We start from the raw sequence: 20,467 nt of genomic DNA on the forward strand, positions 1-20,467 counted from the left end.
TGTTGATGCATGAAGCAGATCCATTGTTTGGTGTTTTATACGGTGCTGTATTGAAATAGATTTTAACGCTAACTCAATTCTACAAAATCGATTTATAAGATAGGTTTGGACCAATTGGTTGGAACTTTCTAACATTATGCAATATGAATAAAATGAAAATTCACCGTGAAATAGATGAGAAATCTTTTTCTAAGTTTTAACATTGTCTCCATGTGAAGTTGTGTGCTGGATGAGTTGTGATATCAGCGACATTTTTCCTGAATTAATGCATCCTAATTTTATGGAACTAGAAAGGAAATAAATAAAAGATAGACAAATTTTGATTTTGTCTTGCTTCAGCAATAAAAAGAAGGACTAATAGTTAGTGTCCCATGATTCACTTGAAGATTAAACTTGGCAACTGGTCTAGGATATTAGGGGTCAAAGAATAATAACAGTTACTGAGAGAGAGTCCAATGAATTTAATGCAGAGGCCAAAAAACAGAAATTAGAAAGGTGTAATATAGAATGATATTATTTGAGGCATGCTGTTGCAGCATGGAGATTCAAAAAGTGAAAGAGCAAAATTGAGGAGAGACAAATACTCTTCACAGAAGTACTTAGGCATGCCTAGTCTTTGAATTGATGCCAAAGGCACATTCCACCTACCTATACCTTGCCTAGACAAAAAGCTTCAACTTCAGAACTCTCTCTTTTTGTCATGTCTGAACCTGCAGCATCCACTTTCAAACCTCTGCAAGTTGGAGTTGGAGTGAGAGTAACTTGAATCAACATTTGCAACAACATTCCACCCTGCTGAATTATTTTTCGAAGTCATTCATGGCCACAGCTGAACCACTTCCTTATAGTTCAAGAAGAAGAGACGAGTCAGAGTTCAATTTGAGAGAATGGAACGTGAAAGCTCGAATCAGCCGTGAGAACACCAACTCCAGAAGGTACTCAGGATCTTACATGAGAAGCTTTAGAGAAGACACAAGGTCATTTAGATCAAACATAGCCGTTTCCAGCACTGCTTCTTCACCCGGATACCCCTTAAAAGGTACACTATTTTTCTCGCCAATTCAAATTAGTTCATGCTTTTAAATTTTTATCTCATTTTCACCTCAAATTGCTCCCTTTGTTGCAGATGAAATAGACCCTTCAACATATTCTTTTACTACTGCTCTTAAAGGTACATTATAGGTGAATGAACAATGATAATTAGCATAGCAGTTCATATTTTTTTTTTGTGCTTGAGTTTCTGAATCGATTGAAAGGGAATGGTTCATTGCAGCATTGCAAGCAAGGGCAGCCTATAACAGTTGGGAATGCTCATCCCCAGATGGGTTTGCTTTGAATTCCAAGTGGAATGAAGCAGAAAGGTATATATGCAACCCTCTCTCAGGGGAGGTACCGTTGGAGTGTTTGTCTGCAAAAACTCTTAGCGGAAGATCTTTCAGAAACTCAGTAAACAGAATTGCCATGTCTGCTCCTTTGGTTTATTCCTCCAAACACATTTCAACAAAGCCATCAGCTTACACTCAAGAAGAAGAGGCTCTTCAATTTCCCAATCCAGGTTCACACACTTAATTAGTCAATGTTCTTCTTGATATTTCCTTTTTGCTTTCAAGAACAGTTAAAGTTATCAATTCTACTTTGCCTCTGTATGCAGAAAAGAAGAAAGAGGGTATGACAAGAGATGTGGGTACTCAAAGCACACCTCCTTATCTAAGTTCAAGCAGTCCCAGTCCTGCTTCAACTCCATCCATCATGGAGAGATCAAAACCTCAACCTGAAGACTCACCTAATTCAAATGCAAAAACAAAATCTGAGGAAGAGGTACTGTCATACATTTTTCACTGAATGTTCCTTTAATGAGTTCATCAGAAATTAAGACATCAAACACTTTCGACTCGATTCAATTCATGTTTCCCCTTTCTTTGGTCCTCATAAATGAATGCGTCTCATCAAACTCTAGACAGTAGAAATTCCAAGTTTCAAAATACTGTAATTGTTTGTGCATCTTTTGTTGTACTTAATTTGTTGTTTTTCCTTGTTTGGCAGAATGAAGTTATAAAAACTAGAGTAAACAGTGAATTCATTTATAATATGAAGAGTTTTAGTATATATTGTTGACTTTTATTATAAAAGTTTTAAAACGCATAACAATCATAAATTCTGATTAGCTGATAGTGTGGATTTTTTACATATAGTATATTAAACTCTTAAACAATCTACAGAAGAGTCCAAAAAATCAGATACATGAGTCAGGTTCATTTAAATTTTTCAAAATTATTCAAAATGAATGGATAGAAAAAGAACAAGATCCTACAGTTTCCAAGATTAAAGAATCAAATCTGTTGTCTAGATTTGTAACCTTCTAATGTGGGGCAGTGGTAGATATATTGTCTCTCAGTAGTATTTCATGTTTTAAGTGTATCTCTGGTTTTTGGCCCCTACTTACTTCCCCCTGGTAAGCTGTTTTTAACTACACATTCAGTTGCACTTGTCTCTGTGGTTTTGGGAATCATTTTTCCTGCCATGAAACTGTTATCTTGGTTTCAGCTTACAAGTGTTAAATTTTGTATACAATAACTCTTAAATCCAACCTAGTTCTCCTTCTTGAATATGATTAAAACATGACAGTGTCTCCCTAACCTATGTAGCTCTTTTCCGTTGTCTCACATGTGAAACTACTTAAGATTCTGAGAGTCAAAGTACATTGGTTTATCTTTATGGTACTTCAACAAAAACTGTTTACTCACTGTCATGCTATGTACCACTCTTTCATTATTACATACAGAGTAGCATAAGTGTAGTCTAATTTTACATGACAAAAATAGCATCATAGAATAGTCACATTAATGGATAATGCAATGGTCTGAAACTATTGTACTAATTGTGCTACATATTAACAATTCTTCAACTGTCAAATGATGTAGCCAACAATGTTGTTAGAGATTGAATAATTCCCAAGCAAGCTGATTAGCAACAAGGAGTACGATATCACAAATAATGATTTTATGTCCTTTTCTAATTCAATAATGTAACTTGGCTTGCTTGAGTTTAAATTTAAATGGATTTTATAATCATATAATTTGGCCTACCTCTTTCTTTGTCAGAAGAAATTGTCGGTTCTTATCATCCAAACAAAATTGGCATATTAGGTAGAAACAAGTGACAGCTGCATTAAAAGAATATTTTCTGTATAAAAATAAAATGAATCACTTTGCATTTATTGCAACTTATCTCAAAAAAGATATACTATATAAATACATTGGAGTTATTGTTATTATATATGTATAAGATTGACTTACATATGTATGAATTATAGTTATATACATATGTAGAGAGCATGTAAGAAAATTGAATGACAAGGAATATTTTGCACAAGATGACAGATAGAAGTGATGTTGATAAGTGTTTCCAAAAATAGCAACAGTGTGGGGTGAGTAATGGGATTGAGAAGCACATGATAGAAAGCATGACATTGATATGTGAGAGTGGAAATGCATGTGCAGGTGGAAGTGAAAGATGAAGAAATATGGGAGACAAAAGAAACAGAAAGAGAAAAGAAGGAATGGAGAAAGAGAGAGGAACAACTTTGCAAACAACAAAGTGGTTGCTTTTGGTGGATGAGAAAGAAAGAAAAGGCAGAGAGAGAAAGAGAAAGAGAAAGACAGAGAAGGAATAACATGTTTCTCACTCACTTCAAAGGTAGCAAAAGATAAAGAGCTTCAAAATCTGATAAAGGGTGTAAGTGCAGTGCAGTGCAACAATGCATGATGGTTAAGATTCTCTCTCACTCACTCATTTCACCAATTTTTGCAGTGCTTTGCTGAAAATAGAAAAGTTAAGAGCATTAATGCAAATTGCAATTGTGAAAAGCTTGTGGACTCTGCTCTCTCTGTGTGTGGCTCTCTTTCTTTCTCTATCTGGTGGTCCTTTCTTTTTTTTGTGTTTCTGCTAAATATTAAGTAATATCATATGATATGTTGTGTTCTTGTGGTGAAATTTGCCTGACATCTTAGGATTCACGTGCATCTTTTGTTTCTGCGTTTTGAATTCTTATCCCTCTTCTTACCATTTAATTGTTAAACAAGTTTTCACAATGCAAAATTTATCAGTATATATATATATATAATATGGTTTTATTCAAAACCAGTACATTTACTTGGTAACATTGCATCCATATTTTTAATTTTTTTTCTTAATTAAATGTATATGTGTAATTAACTACTAAAATTGTGCTAATGAGTAAAATTTTAGATTTGTCAATACCTTTCAAAGAAAATATCTGTCTAGAAGAAAATAAATTGATTTAAAAACATAATAAAAAAAAGTAGCTTGAGATATGAACAATTTTGTAATAAAAGAAACCATTGTGGTGCTGAAAAGTGAAATAAATAAAAAAAACTATTTTTTACTGTAGAAATGATAAAGACAAAATCAAATAACAAGAAGAAAAAATTGCAAAAATTAAATATTTTTCTTTATTACCGTACAGTATCATTGCAAGCCACAGTCTTCGAGAAGTAAGAGTGTCAAATTTTGGACTGTTCGGCCCAATTGGTCTTCAGTCAAATTAGGCTTGGGCCATTTTGAATAATAATTAAATTAATATACATTTTGACAATTTATTGCTTTAGTATTTGCACCAGAATAATACATTTTACAGTGATAATAATTGTTTTAAAAAATAAATATTTTTATTATTTTAATAGTGTTACATGAGCCAATTTCTGAATGAATAATGTTGTAAAAATATCTCCAACATTAAATGAACTTAAATATTATAATATTCCAAAAATACAGCCTAACACTATATAAGAGAATAATCACATTAATTAATATTATAGATCAGTCTTACATTAAAAGTATAGATGTACGCTTATAGCTGAACGACTTTACAAAAGAGTTAAAAACTTAAACTGTACAAGGTAAGCTATTCTGACCGAACGGTTTACAGAAGCCAATACCGGACGATCATACAAAAACAAAAGGGAAAAATGTGATCGAACGATTACCTTACTATCGGACTATACTAATGACCGAACAGTCATACTGCTCAGTCTTAACTTCTACTTCTACTAAGTTATCTTCTTCCAACGCTTCTTCCAGCAGTTCGTCTCCTTCTGCTCACATCCACATGGATGATCATTGCAACAGAAGGACGACTGATCGTACAAAACAGACAAGACATAAAGACATAGGGTAAACTTATGTAATTTAATTCATGTATAAACATATATTTAACACAATCAAAACCACACAAGATAAGTCAGCACTCGTTCATACAAAGCCTAATACTAGACTGACTGTCTGGACGGTATGAATTCTGTGTAGCTACGACGTTCGTGCACCCGGGTGATGTAGTAACTGGGATACCCTCAACAGCTGCCACCCGAGGTTAGTCCTAAATGTCCAAATTAACCATAAGGACTAGGACCTCCTGCCGTTTCCCCACATGACTTACCCTCCTCTACGTGAGGACGAGTAATCACGAAACATCACGATGAACCGCCAGCTTAGCATGCCCACATTCATACTTTACCAAATTCAATATTCATTCATGAGCTATTCCTCCTCGAAACGCTCGTCCATAATTCCAATACATTTCATGTGAATCAATATTCCATCATCTTTCATTCTCAACTTCAATTTTTTAACTAATATTACTTAAGATACAAAAATACCGAACGTTCACTTCTACTCTGAACAAGACCGTACGCTTGGAGTGAGACTGAGAGATCTCCAGTTCCATAAAAGATTAAGACCGAGAGGGTTTATTATCAAGCTGAGAATAACCAAAGTACAATCATATATTACAAGGACGAATAGAACAAATGTTATTTACAAAGTGAGTCAATTAAATGAATTGACTCCTGAGAGCTCAAACCAAACACCGAAAAACCCAGACTAAGCACTAAGGCTCTAGGTCGAGCCCAATGGGGACAGACACTTCAAGACGTTCAAAGACTAATACATCGAATAATCACATGAAGAAACCAAACTCTTATAAATACTTAGCTTATTTGAATTTAACATCAGGAAACCGAATGTCAGTCAAAGACCAAACACGATAGAGAGAGTATAATATTGAATTTAGACGAACGCTATTTTCATCAAGGTAGTTTATAGAAAAGAGAATGAGCGCTTGGTGTAAGACCAGCAATAAATAGTACGAACGCTTGGTGAAAGACCTAGCTCTAAATCGTACGAGCGCTTAGTGAAAGCCCTAGCATTAAATAATACGAGCGCTTGGTGAATACAGAATATCCTTTTACTAATGTTCAAGAACGAACGGACGTACTACTACACAGATATACTTAATTTTATTTTAAAATACCAAGAAAAGGATATCCCTGGTGGAACATCTGTACACAAATTGTACTAGGCGAAGATGCTCGTCCTCAACGTAAATTCTTTCCAAATGAAAGAATCCAGTTCTAAACGAGTCCCCTATAGAAACCGAACGGTCAAGGACCATTCAGTAACGAACATACATTATCTTAGGGAAAGTTCATACTTCAAATCATTTATCTCAACTCATTTCTTAACATCTATTTTCATAAGATCAAACACCCATAACATAGCAAATAATCATCTTCATATTAATTCATCAATTCAACGAACGTACATGCAATTCAAACATCATACAAATTAAATCATATAAGCTTCCCTTACCTTTGATGTGAGTGAACGTTCAACAATGCAAAAATCTATCTCCTCACTACTGAAATCTTTAGAGTTCGAAGATCACCTCTTACAAACTAAACCATACAGGAAAAACAGAAGTACTCAAAACAAAGTGACCTATTCATGCAACCAAGAATCTGGGTTTGCATGTGTAAGAAGAACGAACGTTCTAAAGAGAAAATGACTTACCAGTTTCAAAACCAAAAACTGATTGGTTCAACTGGAAGCTCTTGACGCCGGGAGTGTTCCAGCGGTGCCTGAGTGGTGATCGGAGAAGAGAAAGTGAGTGTTTTGTAGAGAGAAGGAGGAGAAAATGAAGTTTCAGAGTTTGGAAGAGAGGTTGCATGCAGAGAGTGTGACGTGATTTTTTAAAAATCAAAGTTTTGCTTCCTACGTCAAAAACGGACGTCCGCTCATCTGCCAATACCTGCCCTTCACCATCTGAGTGTTGAGCCCCTTTCTTGACACGTGTAATCCACTAAAGCGAATCCTGAATAGATTTTAATGACTGTGACAAATATTCTTTTTGACAAAATTCAGAAAACATGTTTTCTTCTAAGTTTAATGTTTGTATGATATTTTTTAAAATTCAAATAATTAAAAAAATTAAAAAACAATAATTTAAGTATAGGATAGCTGTAAATATTTTTCATGTAAAACTAATATGGTAAATTAATTTTTCTTTTACTTAAAATATGTTTAAACGGTATTTTCCTTAATTTTTATTCAAAATTTAACACTTTTCTTTTTGAAAATCAGGGCACCGGTGGCAAATTAATTAAAACAAACCATTAGATTAAGTTAATAAAAAAATAAAATAAAATTTGATATAAAACTTTGATTAGAACTATAATTTCATTTTATCTTATATGCCTCTTTCCCTTTCTCTCTCTATGTAAATAATATATTAATTTGTAAAATTACTCAGTAACTCAATATATAAATAGTTAGAGAGGAGATACTTTTACCTAAATTATTCTTTAAATACTTTCCTTCTTCTGTGTAAATATATATTTAAAATATAAAGTCAACAAAATACAAAAATATTATTATTTTTCTTTAAATTAATTAACAATTTACATATATAAGTTGTATCAAATGAAAATATCATGTTTTGAAACTTACAGAAAAGAAGAGGACTCAGCACTTGATTTGTAATTATTATTATTATTATTATTATTATTATATTATTATTATTATTATTATTATTATTATTATTATATTATTATTATTATTATTATTATTATATTATTATTATTATTATTATTATTATGTTAAAGGGACTTGATTCATTCAGTCACACGTTACCACGTCCATTCAAACATTCCTTAAACATCAAAGAAAATAATGAAATATTTTATTTTCTTTTAAACCATGTTTCTTACAATGAGAAACTTTTTTCTTTTTGAATGATTATTATTTTTCATTTGATTTTGACGTATAAGTTCAAAAAAATATCTTGAAAAAAAAAGTCATTCTCTTAAGTAAGTTTAAGAACTCAAAAACTGTTTAGTCTAGAACTTATATTTGAAGACATTACAAAGGAAATTTGTTATACAATCAAGTCATATTTGATATTCTCTTAAATATTCTATTTCTAATCTATATTTCTGATATTCTTAAAATTAATACAATTTGAAGGGACTTATCTCTAAATCAACAGAAAAGCTTGTTAAATGAGAAATAAAATTTATAATTATTTACTAAATTTGAGATATAATATAATATTTTAAAAACAATGTGTTTGGAGGCCCAAAACGACATCGTTAGTATGGTCCTATAAATACACCATACAGTGCTGTTTTCGGGCAGAACTCGAATTCCTCTCAGCTTTGTTCTCAACGCGCGTGAAGGAGAGAGGTACTGAAATTGTTTCTGATTTTTTCTTGTTGATTTCTACCAGACGTTGTTTCTTTCTTGTGATTATTCAGTTCAGTTGTTGTTCTTAGAATAATAGAATATGTATTGAATTCAGATTCGTTGTTTGTGAGTGTCAGTAATGGAATACGGTTCATCCTCTGATCCGAGTCAGTCTACATTTTCTATCATAGATGAGGATCATACCTTGGCAAACTCTGTCAGATTTACCTTAAATCAAGAGTAAGTCATACTCTTCTTCCGAGTTTCTAACTAACGCACTTCCTTTCTTAATTTGGTTAATGAGCTTCAAAGTGTTATTCTGTTTCATCTCTCTAGGGTTCTTCTGTGTCTGATACACTGAGGAAACTGTGAAAGGGAAGAACTATCCAAATAAAAATGAAATTTATTTTTCTTTTCTTTTTATTCAAGATGTGTTATTATATAGATAATCTTTATTGAAAGATCAGTTCAGTATGATACTCAATATTCTAACAAGAATAATAGTGCAGCCGTCATAAACCAGTCAAACATAGTCTTTGAGCCATTTAGGTTTAGGGTTGACAGTGCTTCTAATGGGCCTAAGTAATGTGGCCCACTATTAGTGTCTATGGTAAGAAATTAAATTGCGTAAGGAAAAATTATATATAGAAGATTAGAACAGTAAACACAAATAATAAGAGTATCACCCGTCAAAATTTAAAACACAAGGAGCAGGAATACTTACAATAACCGACCAACATGAAAAATAAATATAATAGATAAAAAGAGGTTAAAATGGTCTCGATTGAAGTGTGTAATAATGCCACAACGCAGCGAATTGTAAGGAATTGAATAAAAAAACAAAATGGAAAAGCTTTTGGCCGACAGAGTTAAAATTTAGTCAAATAGCATTCGTAAAACATAGGGAAGGGATATTAATAATATGTTTTTATCTTGAATAAAAACTGACTAAATAAAAATATTTTTACTTTAAATTATAATTGTAAAAATAGTTGTTAGTCAGTGTCATGAAGTGTAACTTTGCAACTAGAGGATAAGATATTCATCTAAAACACTGAATTCTACATAGAACAAGGAACGAGAGACTGAATTTTGAAATGTGTGCCTAAATTTTCTTTAGAACATCACATAGTGATGCCATACACGGTTGCTTATTGATTGCAAAATTAGAGTCTGAAAAATAGTCATGCACCTGACCTGAATTTCAGTCTGCCTATTGTTTGATTAATCCATTTACATTTCTGTTAAATATAGTTTGAATGATTTTCATTTTAAGACCTCGCATTATAAAGTATTGTCTGTTTTACTAGACTTTTCCATAGATCTCTTTTATGCCCAAGCTTTTCTCTTTTCTTCCTCGTCATCGTCAGTGCAATACATGCCGATGAGGCAATTTCATTGTATAATGTTGTCTTGCAGCCCAAGAGTGGCATTTTGTGGGTACAGCATTCCTCATCCTTCAGAGAATCGTGTTAATATCAGAGTCCAGACAACGGGTAAGTAACAATGACTGATTTGCAAATTTGTTCTGCAATCTACTGCTATTACTTTCTATTTTGCATCAAAATCACCAGAGTACTGTGTACTTAGTTACCAATTTCGTATTTTGTTAGACAACGTTGTATATTCTGCCGAGGTGCCATTTTGTTACTTTTGATAGATATGAAGCTGTGAAAGGGAGCCGAGCTTTTTTAAGCCAATTATTCTATCACCACAAAAATTGTGATAACTAAAATCTCCCTCGTTGCATTATATTCTTTGTTGAACGTAAAAAGCTTTTCTTTTGAAATTTAAAATATGAACACATTACAAGGTTTAGGCGCTGCATCCATAAAAAAATTAAATTCAACAGTCATACAAATTATACTAATTATTTTCCATTCCAATAAAAACATTATAGGACAATAGTAGGTCATCCACGAATAAGTTTTTCATGATGACTATTTTCGCCCATAGGCGTATTTGTTTAGCTTTTATAATTTATATATAATTCAATATCACTGCATTGGTAATTCAATATTTCCTTGTATCTGTAGGGGATCCAGCATCTGAGGTATTAAAAGATGCATGTCAAGATCTGATGCTTATGTGCCGGCATGTTAGAAGCACGTTTGATAAGGCAGTCAGTGATTTTAAAAAACAGCAAGGCTAGGATAAAATGGATATCGAGTAGTATACTGGCTATGGTTTCAATTTGTTTTAAGTTGATTTTGCTTTGCGTCATTGTTCTTGATAGTTGGGTATGTAAGTACTGATAGTTTTATTTTGCCCATGTAGCAGATACACTAAAATATGATGAGCAGGAAAAGGTATGTGCCAAAATAGTATTCGTAATCAGTTTTCAAATATAATTCAGAAAGCAAACTTCATTCCTGAAACTACCTTGTTTGCTTTTCCGTTTTGTTGGAAAAAACTTGAGTTCGATATCCACGTCAAGGGAAAAGCTACATGGGATGTGAGAAATAATCAGACACCAAAATGGCAGCCTTGGTTTTGAATTTTACTTCACATATGCTTAGTTCATAACCTAACACGCACAAGATAAGGCAGTATATTTAATATTATAGCATGCTCATAATTATGCGAAGAGAATCAAACGACAAAAAATTGTGTACCTAATACAAAGTTGAGTCACTGTTTTTTATGAGATGTGGATGGAATGGGCAACAAGATGCCTAAAACATATTTCTTCATTCATTCGTACCGCTAAAATAGAATCCCCTAGAAGTGGAAATCCTGGTATGTTAATTAGGAAATGAGTGATATGATTTATTAACATGATAATATTTAATTAATTTATTTTGTTATCATAATGGTTTTCCGTTTTTATCTTTTTGTGAACTATTTTCCAGTTAGAGTTTGCAAGCATAAGTCTCAGTCAACCCCTAATTTTCTCAACTTGGTAAGAAACTGGGGTTTTTGATATGGTTATGTTTCCATGTTTTTCTCCATGCCTAAGCTTATTTTCATCCTAACAACCATATTCACGTACACTCTCCAATCATAATGCCAATCTCATCACCCACAAAACCCTTCCTCGTAATCATCACAATCATGATCTTCTTCTTATTGGGCCCACGTCCAGTCCCAGTCATTGCTCGAGATGCCCACGTCATCAATTTCCGGTCATCGAATCTCTACCCGGAATCCCTCGCATGGGATCCCCTCATGCAGCACTTCCTCCTCGGATCCCTCCGACAACAAGTCATAACTGCCGTCTCGGACTCAGGAATTGTCGAAACCTACATCTCCGACACCGACCTTCCCGCAGATGCCTCCATTCTCGGCCTCGCCGTCGATACCCCGCGCAACCGCCTCCTCGCAGTCGTACACTCGTATCCTCCCCTTCCTCCGTTCAACGCCCTCGCAGCCTACGACCTCCGGTCCCGCCGCCGCCTCTTCCTCAGTCCCCTCCCCTCCGAAAGCATGGACGCCGCCAACGATGTGGCTGTCGATTACAATGGCAACGCCTTTGTCACCAACTCCGGCGGAAACTTCATCTGGAAGGTCACCGCCGACGGTTCCGCCTCAATTTTCTCCAGATCGCCGAAGTACTTGGCGGAGACAAACAGTCCGGCGGACGACGACGACGACTCACCTCACAATTACATAGGGCTGAACGGAATAGCTTACGTGAGCAAGGGTTACCTCTTAGTGGTGCAATCGAGCACCGGGAAGGTTTTCAAGGTGGACGCGGAAGACGGGACGGCGAGGAAGGTGTTGTTAAAGGAGGACCTGATCGGCGCTGAAGACATCGCGTTAAGGAGCGACGGGATGGCGGCAGTGGTGGCGCCGATGAAGGAGCTGTGGTTGTTGAAGAGCATGGATAGTTGGTCGGAGGGAGTGGTGTACGACAAGGCGGAGGTGAATGTGCAGCGTTTTCCGACATCGGTGGTGGTGGGAGATAAAGACAGGGTGTATGTGTTGTACGGACACGTGGATGAAGGGAAGAAGGGGGATTCGGGAAGAGAGAGTTTTGGGATTGCCGAGTTGCGATCGAAAAGAGAGAATGAAGACGAGAGTGTTTGGATTTTCGTTATGATTGGTTTGGGTTTCGTTTATTTTGTGTTTTGGAAGTACCAGATGGCTCGCCTTGTCAAGAAGATGAACAAGCTCAATTGACTTTTCTCATGCTTTCTGTATACCAAAATTCTTATTTTTATTTTTTTCCCATGTAAGGAGTGAAAATGGTGAGATCAAATGTATATTTAACAAAATTTGAAAGAAAATATGATTACCAAATACGAAATCCCTTTATTTTGTTCAATTCTCTGTCCTAAGAATTACGATTTTCTTTTTTTTACATAGCATAGTTCCTTTTTTATTTACGAGGAGAAAACGGTTTTGGATAACAAGGTTTTATAAGAGATTAAAATTCAATTTTTGGAAAACTGAACTCTAACTTTTTATTTCAATAATTTTTCGAAGAGATTTGTTAGAATTTGTCGTAAAACTAAATTCCAATTTTGTATTTTTAGTCATTTTTATGGAAAATAGGGGAATGCTTGAAAATTTTTTAAAAATTGTTGAAGACTATGTTAATGGATTTTCAAATCTGTTTAACATATTTTTTTAAAATTTATTTTGTAATTTAAAATTAAATAAATAATTAATTTATTTTAATATGTAATTATTTTAGTAATTATTATCACAATTGTAATAATAATAATAATACGAAAAATGATAATAATAATAATAATAGAAAGTCTAATTTAATATATTTTAACATATTAAAATACTAAAATAATAAACGGTTTTTGAAATGCCTTTAACATTATAAAAAATAAAATTTTAAAAATATGTTAAATAGTTTTCGATCATAATCTTTAACATTTATAATTCAAATTTTTAACGATTCTTGAAAACTGTTCAGATATTTTACATATATTTTCACAAAAAACAAAAATCGAAATTCAGTTTTCTGAATACCTAATTCTATCCACTCTTGGTAAAAATTATTGAAAAAAGAAAGTCGGTTTCGAAAATAAGGTATTTGGAAAGCTGGTTATCCATATAGTAGAATAGACACAAAAGCGACAGAATCAATCTTTCATAGAAAGGTTTTTGGATAGAACAAGTTAGAAGATAAGCTTAAGATTCTTGTGAACAAGGAAATTGACAATATCAACTTCCTTGATCACGATATAATAAACTCATACTAGCTCCAGGCTTTAAAAAAGAGAAAAAAGAAATGGCTTGAAGGGCTTTAGCTTCGAGGAAAGAAAGATTCCAAGCTTATTCTGAATTGAGAATGAATGTGCCTTCCTCTTCTACGAGTTTCAAAGATTTAGATCAAGATAGTTCAGTTCTATAAGGTTAATTACAAAACCATCCTATCCAAATAAGCATTATCTACTATCTATTAGCTATTATCAAATAAACAGAAAAACACTATGCTATGTCAGAAAAAAAAAATCTGAGAATTACATTACATTATCTTATTTCTCATTCCCTGAGAAATTCAATAATGTTTAGTCAATATTTAGCTTGAACGGTAAATATGTATTTTACAATAGATAATTCCCTAGTTTCTATAAACATACAAAATCCTTTTATAGATCACAACTAAAAATTGAATTTCGTTTCCTTACAAATAGTAATTTTCTACTTGTTTATTTTTGTTAAAATAACATCAGAGAATTTCTTCAAAAAGATCAGGGTTTGAAATTCTGGCGTCCAATAATTACACCACTATTCTTTTCAAATTGCTACGTAGTCTACAACTACTTGCCTACAACTGGTTTAACAAAACTCGAATTTTGGAAGAAATCGATAAAAAGGTATCGCATTTCTGAATTGTTATCTTAAAATCCTGGATATCACCACTGGCCTAGACACAACACTACAACTAAACTCATTTGAAGTTCTTGTTTGAGAGTTGACATGAAAATTCAAAAACGAAAAATAATAAACCGGTCATGACATTTGAAACAAGCATGATGAAAATAAAATTATATTATCTCCATAAAAATTGGCACAATGAAACATGATTAAAACTCAAAATTACTTGATGCTCAGCTAGAATACCCAAAACCCATGCACCTTACATCAAAAGTCTACAACTGAATCAGATACTCTTTCAGCAATGTCTGAATCAACTAACAACAGAAAATATAAAAGCATGCAACTCCAGTTCTACTTTATAGTTCACCAGGCAGTGTCTTGATGATATCAGAATCACCTGAAAAAACAAAAACAAACAGTATTAGAAAAACAAAAACATCAAAACCAGTTTCTAATAAAAGATTGAAATAATAAAGGAGGCATCCGATACCTGGATCAATAATGCTGAGACAGCACACTCTGTAATATTTACCGCATGCAGTTCCCAAATCAACGTTGTCTATAAAACATAAATATTTTGTTAATGCGAAAGAAATACAACGAATCTTGAAAAGTGTCACACAACATTTCCTACCAAATACCATCTAACAGCTAAAAACATATCGAATGCATCAACATATAAAATTAAACCCTTTTGATTATATAGCAATTTATACATCAGAAAAGTGTTGTAAGTGTAACATCAAGAAGTGCGACCCATATAACTGTTGATTTTCAATATACAGACAGCTGAAAACATAAACTACTATAAAAGCATATCGAATGCATATTATTGAAAATAATTAATAGTTAGATGGCCTAAACCTAGAGCTCGATGTTTATTCCTCTATAACTCAGAAATTTAAACAGACATCCTGACTTGAATTCGGAAGAAAATAATAGATGAAATATAGTACAAATATACATAATAAAAATCACAATCAATAGTCAGTTGATCATAAACACAATACCCTAAAATAAACCCGTTAAATATAACAAGATTCTAAACCCGTTAAAATAAAATTAGTTCTGAAGAAAAAATTACCTAGACTAATATAAATCCGAAACTTGTAGTTTTCTACCTATCATTTAATCATGCCAACGCAAAGGGGATATTAGATTGAGAACTTACTCCCATTGTAGTGATGAACTCCGACCTTTGCCAACATAGCATAGTACTCTATCTCTGACTTCCTCAAAGGAGGGCAGTTGTTGGCAATGATAATCAGTTTTCCTGAAACGAATTCAACAACATTCAGATATCGTTTATATATGTACCACCAAAACATCAACAAAAAGACAAAATCCACATTATGTAAAAAAAAAAAACACTAAATTCAGAGACCATCGGATCTGTCAAAATAATTAAATTAAATAACAAAAAATTTACAACAGCAGCCTGTTTTGCAATAAGATCATAAGAAATAATTTCCACTTCCATTAGCATTGACGTGGCAAGTAATGCTATGAAAATAAGAAGATATTGCCAACAGTAAAAACTAACAATGAGAAAAGTGTAGAAAAGTGACACCTTTGGAGCTCCTGAGCGATTTGAGAACGGTCTTGTAACCAAGGGTGTACTTGCCACTCTTCATGACAAGAGCGAGCCTGTTGTTGATGCTCTCATGGGTCTTCTTCTGCATTTTTCGAAATGAAACATACAAAACATAGTTCCATTAAAATCGACTTGGAATTGAAAACTAAGAACAGATCAAGAACGTTAATTGCAGAGAAGCAAAGAAAGCTCACGGTCTTCTTGGCGGCAACCATTGTTGCGGTTTGGAGAAAGGAAGAAGAATCCCTAAACGGAGGAAACGGCGACTGAGAAGCTGTGAGGTTTGGGGGCTAGGGTTTGATATAGTGTACTTATTCATGCTCCTTTTGGATTGGGCCTTTTGTTAATTTGAAATAATGGGCCTCACAAGTTTCTCAAAGCCCAGATGTTATTCTTGGATATGTTTTTATTTTTATTTTTTGTCATCAGTTTTTGATCTGTTTAGATAAAAGTATTTTATATCCCTTTCACTGATAATAATAATTATTATGACCAAAATTGGAATATTTTAAGTCGTTGCCAATTTAGCATAAAAGATTATTTGTGTTTTGTTTAAATTATAATTTATAAATAGTGAAGGATGAAAATGAAATAAAAAATTACAGATTACATGAATTTTCAAATTTGGGATTATCTAAATAAGTTAAACTTCGATACATTTTAAGACATCACAAAGTTAAGTATACAACCCTCACATGAAAAAAAATGGGCAGAAAAAGAAATATTCATTAAATTATTATGTAATTAAAATATAAAATATGATTTTTTTTAAAATCTGTTTGACTTTTCAAACAATTTTATGATTTAATTGAATTTATAATATATTTTTATGAAAGGACATAAAAAGTAAACAAATTACTGAATTTCAGTTTTGTGTGAGAAAAAAAGGGGAGGTGCGAACATCAATAGCGTAGATGCCGAAATGGAAAAACTCAAGGCCCATATATGTTGGCCATTTTAGATCCTTTTGTGGTGGGCAAGAAATGGGGGCACAAAGGTGCGGAAGAAGAAGAAATGGAGAACGTGGAATTCGAGGCATCGGAGATTGAGTACGTTAGCTATGGCGGCGAGCATCACCTTCCTCTGATAATGAACCTGGTGGACCAAGAGCTCAGCGAACCTTACTCCATCTTCACGTACCGTTACTTCGTCTATCTATGGCCTCAGCTTTCTTTCCTGGTTCCTCTACTTTTCATTTTTTTTTTTCAATTTTCGCTAATTGAATTGCTGTAAAACTTGTGGATTTTCCTTATGCTGATTCGTTTCCTGCATGTTCTTGGTTTTAGGCGTTCCACAAGGGTAAATGCGTGGGCACAGTGGTGTGTAAGATGGGGGAACACCGCAACACTTTCAGAGGCTACATTGCCATGCTGGTTGTCATCAAGCCTTATAGAGGAAGAGGCATTGGTAGTTCTTATTCTATGTTGTCTTTTTTTTTTCTCTTTAATTTTTATCTGGGAAAGAAGTGAAAATTTTAGATTTTAATGTTATTTTGCTAATTTCTTTTATAAGTTTCCTGGAAGAGCTTTTGATAAAATAGAATAAAGGGAAAGTGTGTTTCAAGTCTCTGTTTTCGGTCAAAAGTGGTCAAAGTCCCTATATTTCCACAATGATGGATTTTGTCTTCAATCTTAAAGAAACATCTGGATTTAGTCTCTCATTTCTGGAGAATTCGTCATTTTTTTTTTCTAGTTAGGAAGGATTATGTTTACATGTTTAGTAGTGTTCGAGGACCAAATTCATAATATGAAGATACTAGGACCTTGGCCACGATTAATCAATAATATACTAAGGAACATTTTTTATGATTTCTTCCAAAAAGCACTTCTCAATCTAGCATAACGAATTTATGAGTTGTAATACACGTGTCCAATTTGTTATCAGTGGTTGATTTTTTATGTGTTAATTTCCTGTTTTTGTGATGTTTATTATTGGATATTGTAAAAGTGTTACGTGTTATGATGTTACTAAATGCTAATGTTTGGGTTTTGCGTTTTGCTTAATTTTTCTGCAGCGACAGAGCTTGTAACTAGGTCTATCAAGGTGATGATGGAATCAGGTTGTGAAGAGGTATGTGTGTGTATTTATGTTACCATGTTTGGTTGTATTGCAGTGTTCTATAGACCTGTGGAAAGGAATCAAGGCTGAGAGAAATAAAACTTTAGTTTCCCTGTTGATTGATATGGCAAACTGAAAACGGAAATTTCATTGTGCTTTCACGTTAAACAATAAAAGTTCACTGGATGATTTGGGAATGATGGTTATCCATTTATTATACAATTCATGCATGATGATTGCATCTTAGTTAATATTTTGGTGTTCTGGTCCAAAAATGATTATCATGTAGATGGGGTGAAAATGGTGAACTCCCAAACATGATTCACACTTATTTTATTCCTTTACCTGGGGAGCAGAGAATTAGTTTTTGCCTTTCATTGTCTATCACTCTTTTATTCATTTTATTTTCATTTTTTTACCTTTAATCTTATGAATATAGAAACTAAATTCTGGATAAAATTCAGCTTAAAGGAATGAGAATACAGCCCCAAAATGCTATAGGATCGTGCACTCTCCTCCGCATGCCAAGGTCACCTTTACTGCCCAATGTACTCGTACCCTCTCATGTCCTGGCTTATTCCCTAAATGAGTTCTCTCATTATTTTTCATATTATTCACCAATTTTTTCCTCTCAATCTCCTTTACCAGCTTTCCCTGCCTTCTGTTAAACACTTCCCTCTTCTAATCAAATTCTTCACTACTTCTCTTCCTTCAAATTTCATCCTGGCCCACTTTTCTCGTCTTCTCTTAAACTCTGAAAGGTCCATTTTCCCATTTCATCATTTGCTTCTGTATGTGCATTCTAATGGTTCATCATCTTACAGCCAGCCTATGGTTTCATGTCTTTTATCAGTAAGTTTCATTATGATATATTATTACAAATAGAGAAAATGTAGAAAAATTGGTAGGAAATTGAAATTGGAACCAAGAGTTTTAGGGTGATTATTGTATAATTTGGTTGACTTTGATGTTGTTTTACCAAAAAAGAAAAACAAGGTATCATTAGCATTGTAATATAGTGCAGGTCATGCCAATGAATTGAATGTATGTAAAAATATCAAAATCTGTTATCATATTGCAGTTTTATTCATGCAGGCATGCACCTCTCTAAATACTTGTATAATGCTCAAATACAACACAAAAACTGTGTGCTGATTTAATATATTTGAATATTTAGTCAGAGAGAAAGATTGAGTACCAAATATTCAACTTTACTTTCACCTATATGCAAATGGAAAGATGTTTATTTAACCTGCTGTTTCTTAAGTTGAATCACATGTAGCAGTGAGAACAGGTCGTCCCTGCATATCCTGATTCTCCAGTTTCTATAATTAAACTAGGATTGTGATAATACACATGCCTCTTTTTGGTTTTCCTCTAAAACATCAATTCTGTTTTTGTCTCTTTCATTTTGTTTGTTAAAAGCACCATTTGGAATGACATATTTTTTGTCCCTCATTCTTCTATTAGCCTTGTGCTTAAATTTTGTATGTTTTTCCTTGTTGAATGCTGACAGCTTGTTAAGAGATAAATTCATTTTAAAGAAACTAACCCTACTGCCATGATAGGTTTTGATTCTTATCATGTAGTGGAAAAACAGTATAGTCAGAGTTATATTGAATATCATATATATGTAGTCGTAGTAGCTTAAGCCTAAGTTGTTTAGAATTTGACCTTAGGGCCAAGCATAATAGTTAGACTCACATTCTTTGTTATTTATATGTATAGGTTACATTGGAAGCGGAAGTGACAAATAAAGGAGCACTGGCACTGTATGGTCGCCTTGGCTTTATTAGAGCTAAACGGCTCTTTCACTACTATTTGAATGGTGTTGATGCTTTCCGTTTGAAACTTTTATTTCCCCGCTCGGAGTTGCACCCATCTCTTCCTCTGATGGCAGATAAATACGAGAGCCAAATGCAAAGTGACCAAGGTGATACACCATTTAAATAATGATTTTGTTCTGTATTTTGAGGAAACAGTTTGGGCATATATTTGTAAAATTAACCATGCATATAAATTCGGGTATAATTTTTTTGTAGAATAACTCCTTCATTTGAAATGATTATATAGGAAAAACATCATGTGCTTTGATATCAATGTTCAGTTTTTTTCTTTTGGGATGAAAAGCACAATGACTTCTATCTATATGAATGGTCATGTTCAAGTTTTGAATGGAACTTGTTCAACACTTAATGGGAAAATAAACATAAGCTTTGTACCCTGTATATCAGAGAGGAATTATTTCCTTTGTCTTTAGTTTTTAAAATGTCTGTCTAATTGTTACAACCTCTTTAGAAATTGGAGAAGTGATTAATAGGAATTTTAACACTTTTTGTGAATAAATGTTTATTATGTAAGTATTTATGAGAAACATTTTTGAAATTGAAGAGGGGTTATAAAAAAAGAAGCTAAAAGAAGTAAGAAATAACATAAAAGAGTAAAATTTAAGCTAACCCTTTTATATGGTAAAGGACAAGTAACAGTGGAGTG

The 20,467-nt window shown here is 33.3% G+C and overlaps 5 protein-coding genes across 5 annotated transcripts; 4 read left to right on the forward strand and 1 right to left on the reverse strand.

The window, feature by feature from the left end:
* The first annotated feature begins 426 nt into the window (after positions 1-426).
* On the forward strand, positions 427-4,063 carry LOC124831787 (uncharacterized). The gene is made up of 5 exons (XM_047305869.2): positions 427-1,039; positions 1,127-1,171; positions 1,274-1,555; positions 1,652-1,818; positions 3,501-4,063. The coding sequence occupies exons 1-5, from the start codon at positions 820-822 to the stop codon at positions 3,708-3,710; spliced, it is 924 nt and encodes a 307-aa protein (XP_047161825.2). The 5' UTR covers positions 427-819; the 3' UTR covers positions 3,711-4,063.
* A 4,385-nt stretch (positions 4,064-8,448) lies between these two features.
* RPC14 (RNApolymerase 14 kDa subunit) lies at positions 8,449-10,916 on the forward strand. The gene is made up of 4 exons (XM_047305866.2): positions 8,449-8,538; positions 8,676-8,778; positions 9,958-10,034; positions 10,575-10,916. Exons 2-4 carry the CDS (start codon positions 8,678-8,680, stop codon positions 10,688-10,690), a joined length of 294 nt encoding a protein of 97 aa, XP_047161822.1. The 5' UTR covers positions 8,449-8,538; positions 8,676-8,677; the 3' UTR covers positions 10,691-10,916.
* Positions 10,917-11,054: 138 nt separating this feature from the next.
* Positions 11,055-12,805, forward strand: LOC124831785 (uncharacterized). The gene has a single exon (XM_047305865.2). The coding sequence runs from the start codon at positions 11,545-11,547 to the stop codon at positions 12,658-12,660; it is 1,116 nt and encodes a 371-aa protein (XP_047161821.1). The 5' UTR covers positions 11,055-11,544; the 3' UTR covers positions 12,661-12,805.
* Positions 12,806-14,475: 1,670 nt separating this feature from the next.
* Positions 14,476-16,247, reverse strand: LOC124831783 (large ribosomal subunit protein eL30). Its single transcript, XM_047305863.2, has 5 exons — positions 16,111-16,247; positions 15,893-15,998; positions 15,494-15,595; positions 14,813-14,881; positions 14,476-14,719 (listed from the first exon to the last, which is right to left on the reverse strand). The coding sequence occupies exons 1-5, from the start codon at positions 16,129-16,131 to the stop codon at positions 14,679-14,681; spliced, it is 339 nt and encodes a 112-aa protein (XP_047161819.2). The 5' UTR covers positions 16,132-16,247; the 3' UTR covers positions 14,476-14,678.
* A 614-nt stretch (positions 16,248-16,861) lies between these two features.
* On the forward strand, positions 16,862-20,074 carry ATMAK3 (Acyl-CoA N-acyltransferases (NAT) superfamily protein). The gene is made up of 4 exons (XM_047305862.2): positions 16,862-17,095; positions 17,203-17,323; positions 17,931-17,986; positions 19,703-20,074. Exons 1-4 carry the CDS (start codon positions 16,862-16,864, stop codon positions 19,925-19,927), a joined length of 636 nt encoding a protein of 211 aa, XP_047161818.2. The 3' UTR covers positions 19,928-20,074.
* The last annotated feature ends 393 nt before the right edge of the window (positions 20,075-20,467 follow it).

This window comes from Vigna umbellata, chromosome 4 (assembly GCF_029865625.1).
Source record: "Vigna umbellata cultivar VRB3 chromosome 4, Vumbellata_1.0, whole genome shotgun sequence".
Taxonomy (NCBI): domain Eukaryota; kingdom Viridiplantae; phylum Streptophyta; class Magnoliopsida; order Fabales; family Fabaceae; genus Vigna; species Vigna umbellata.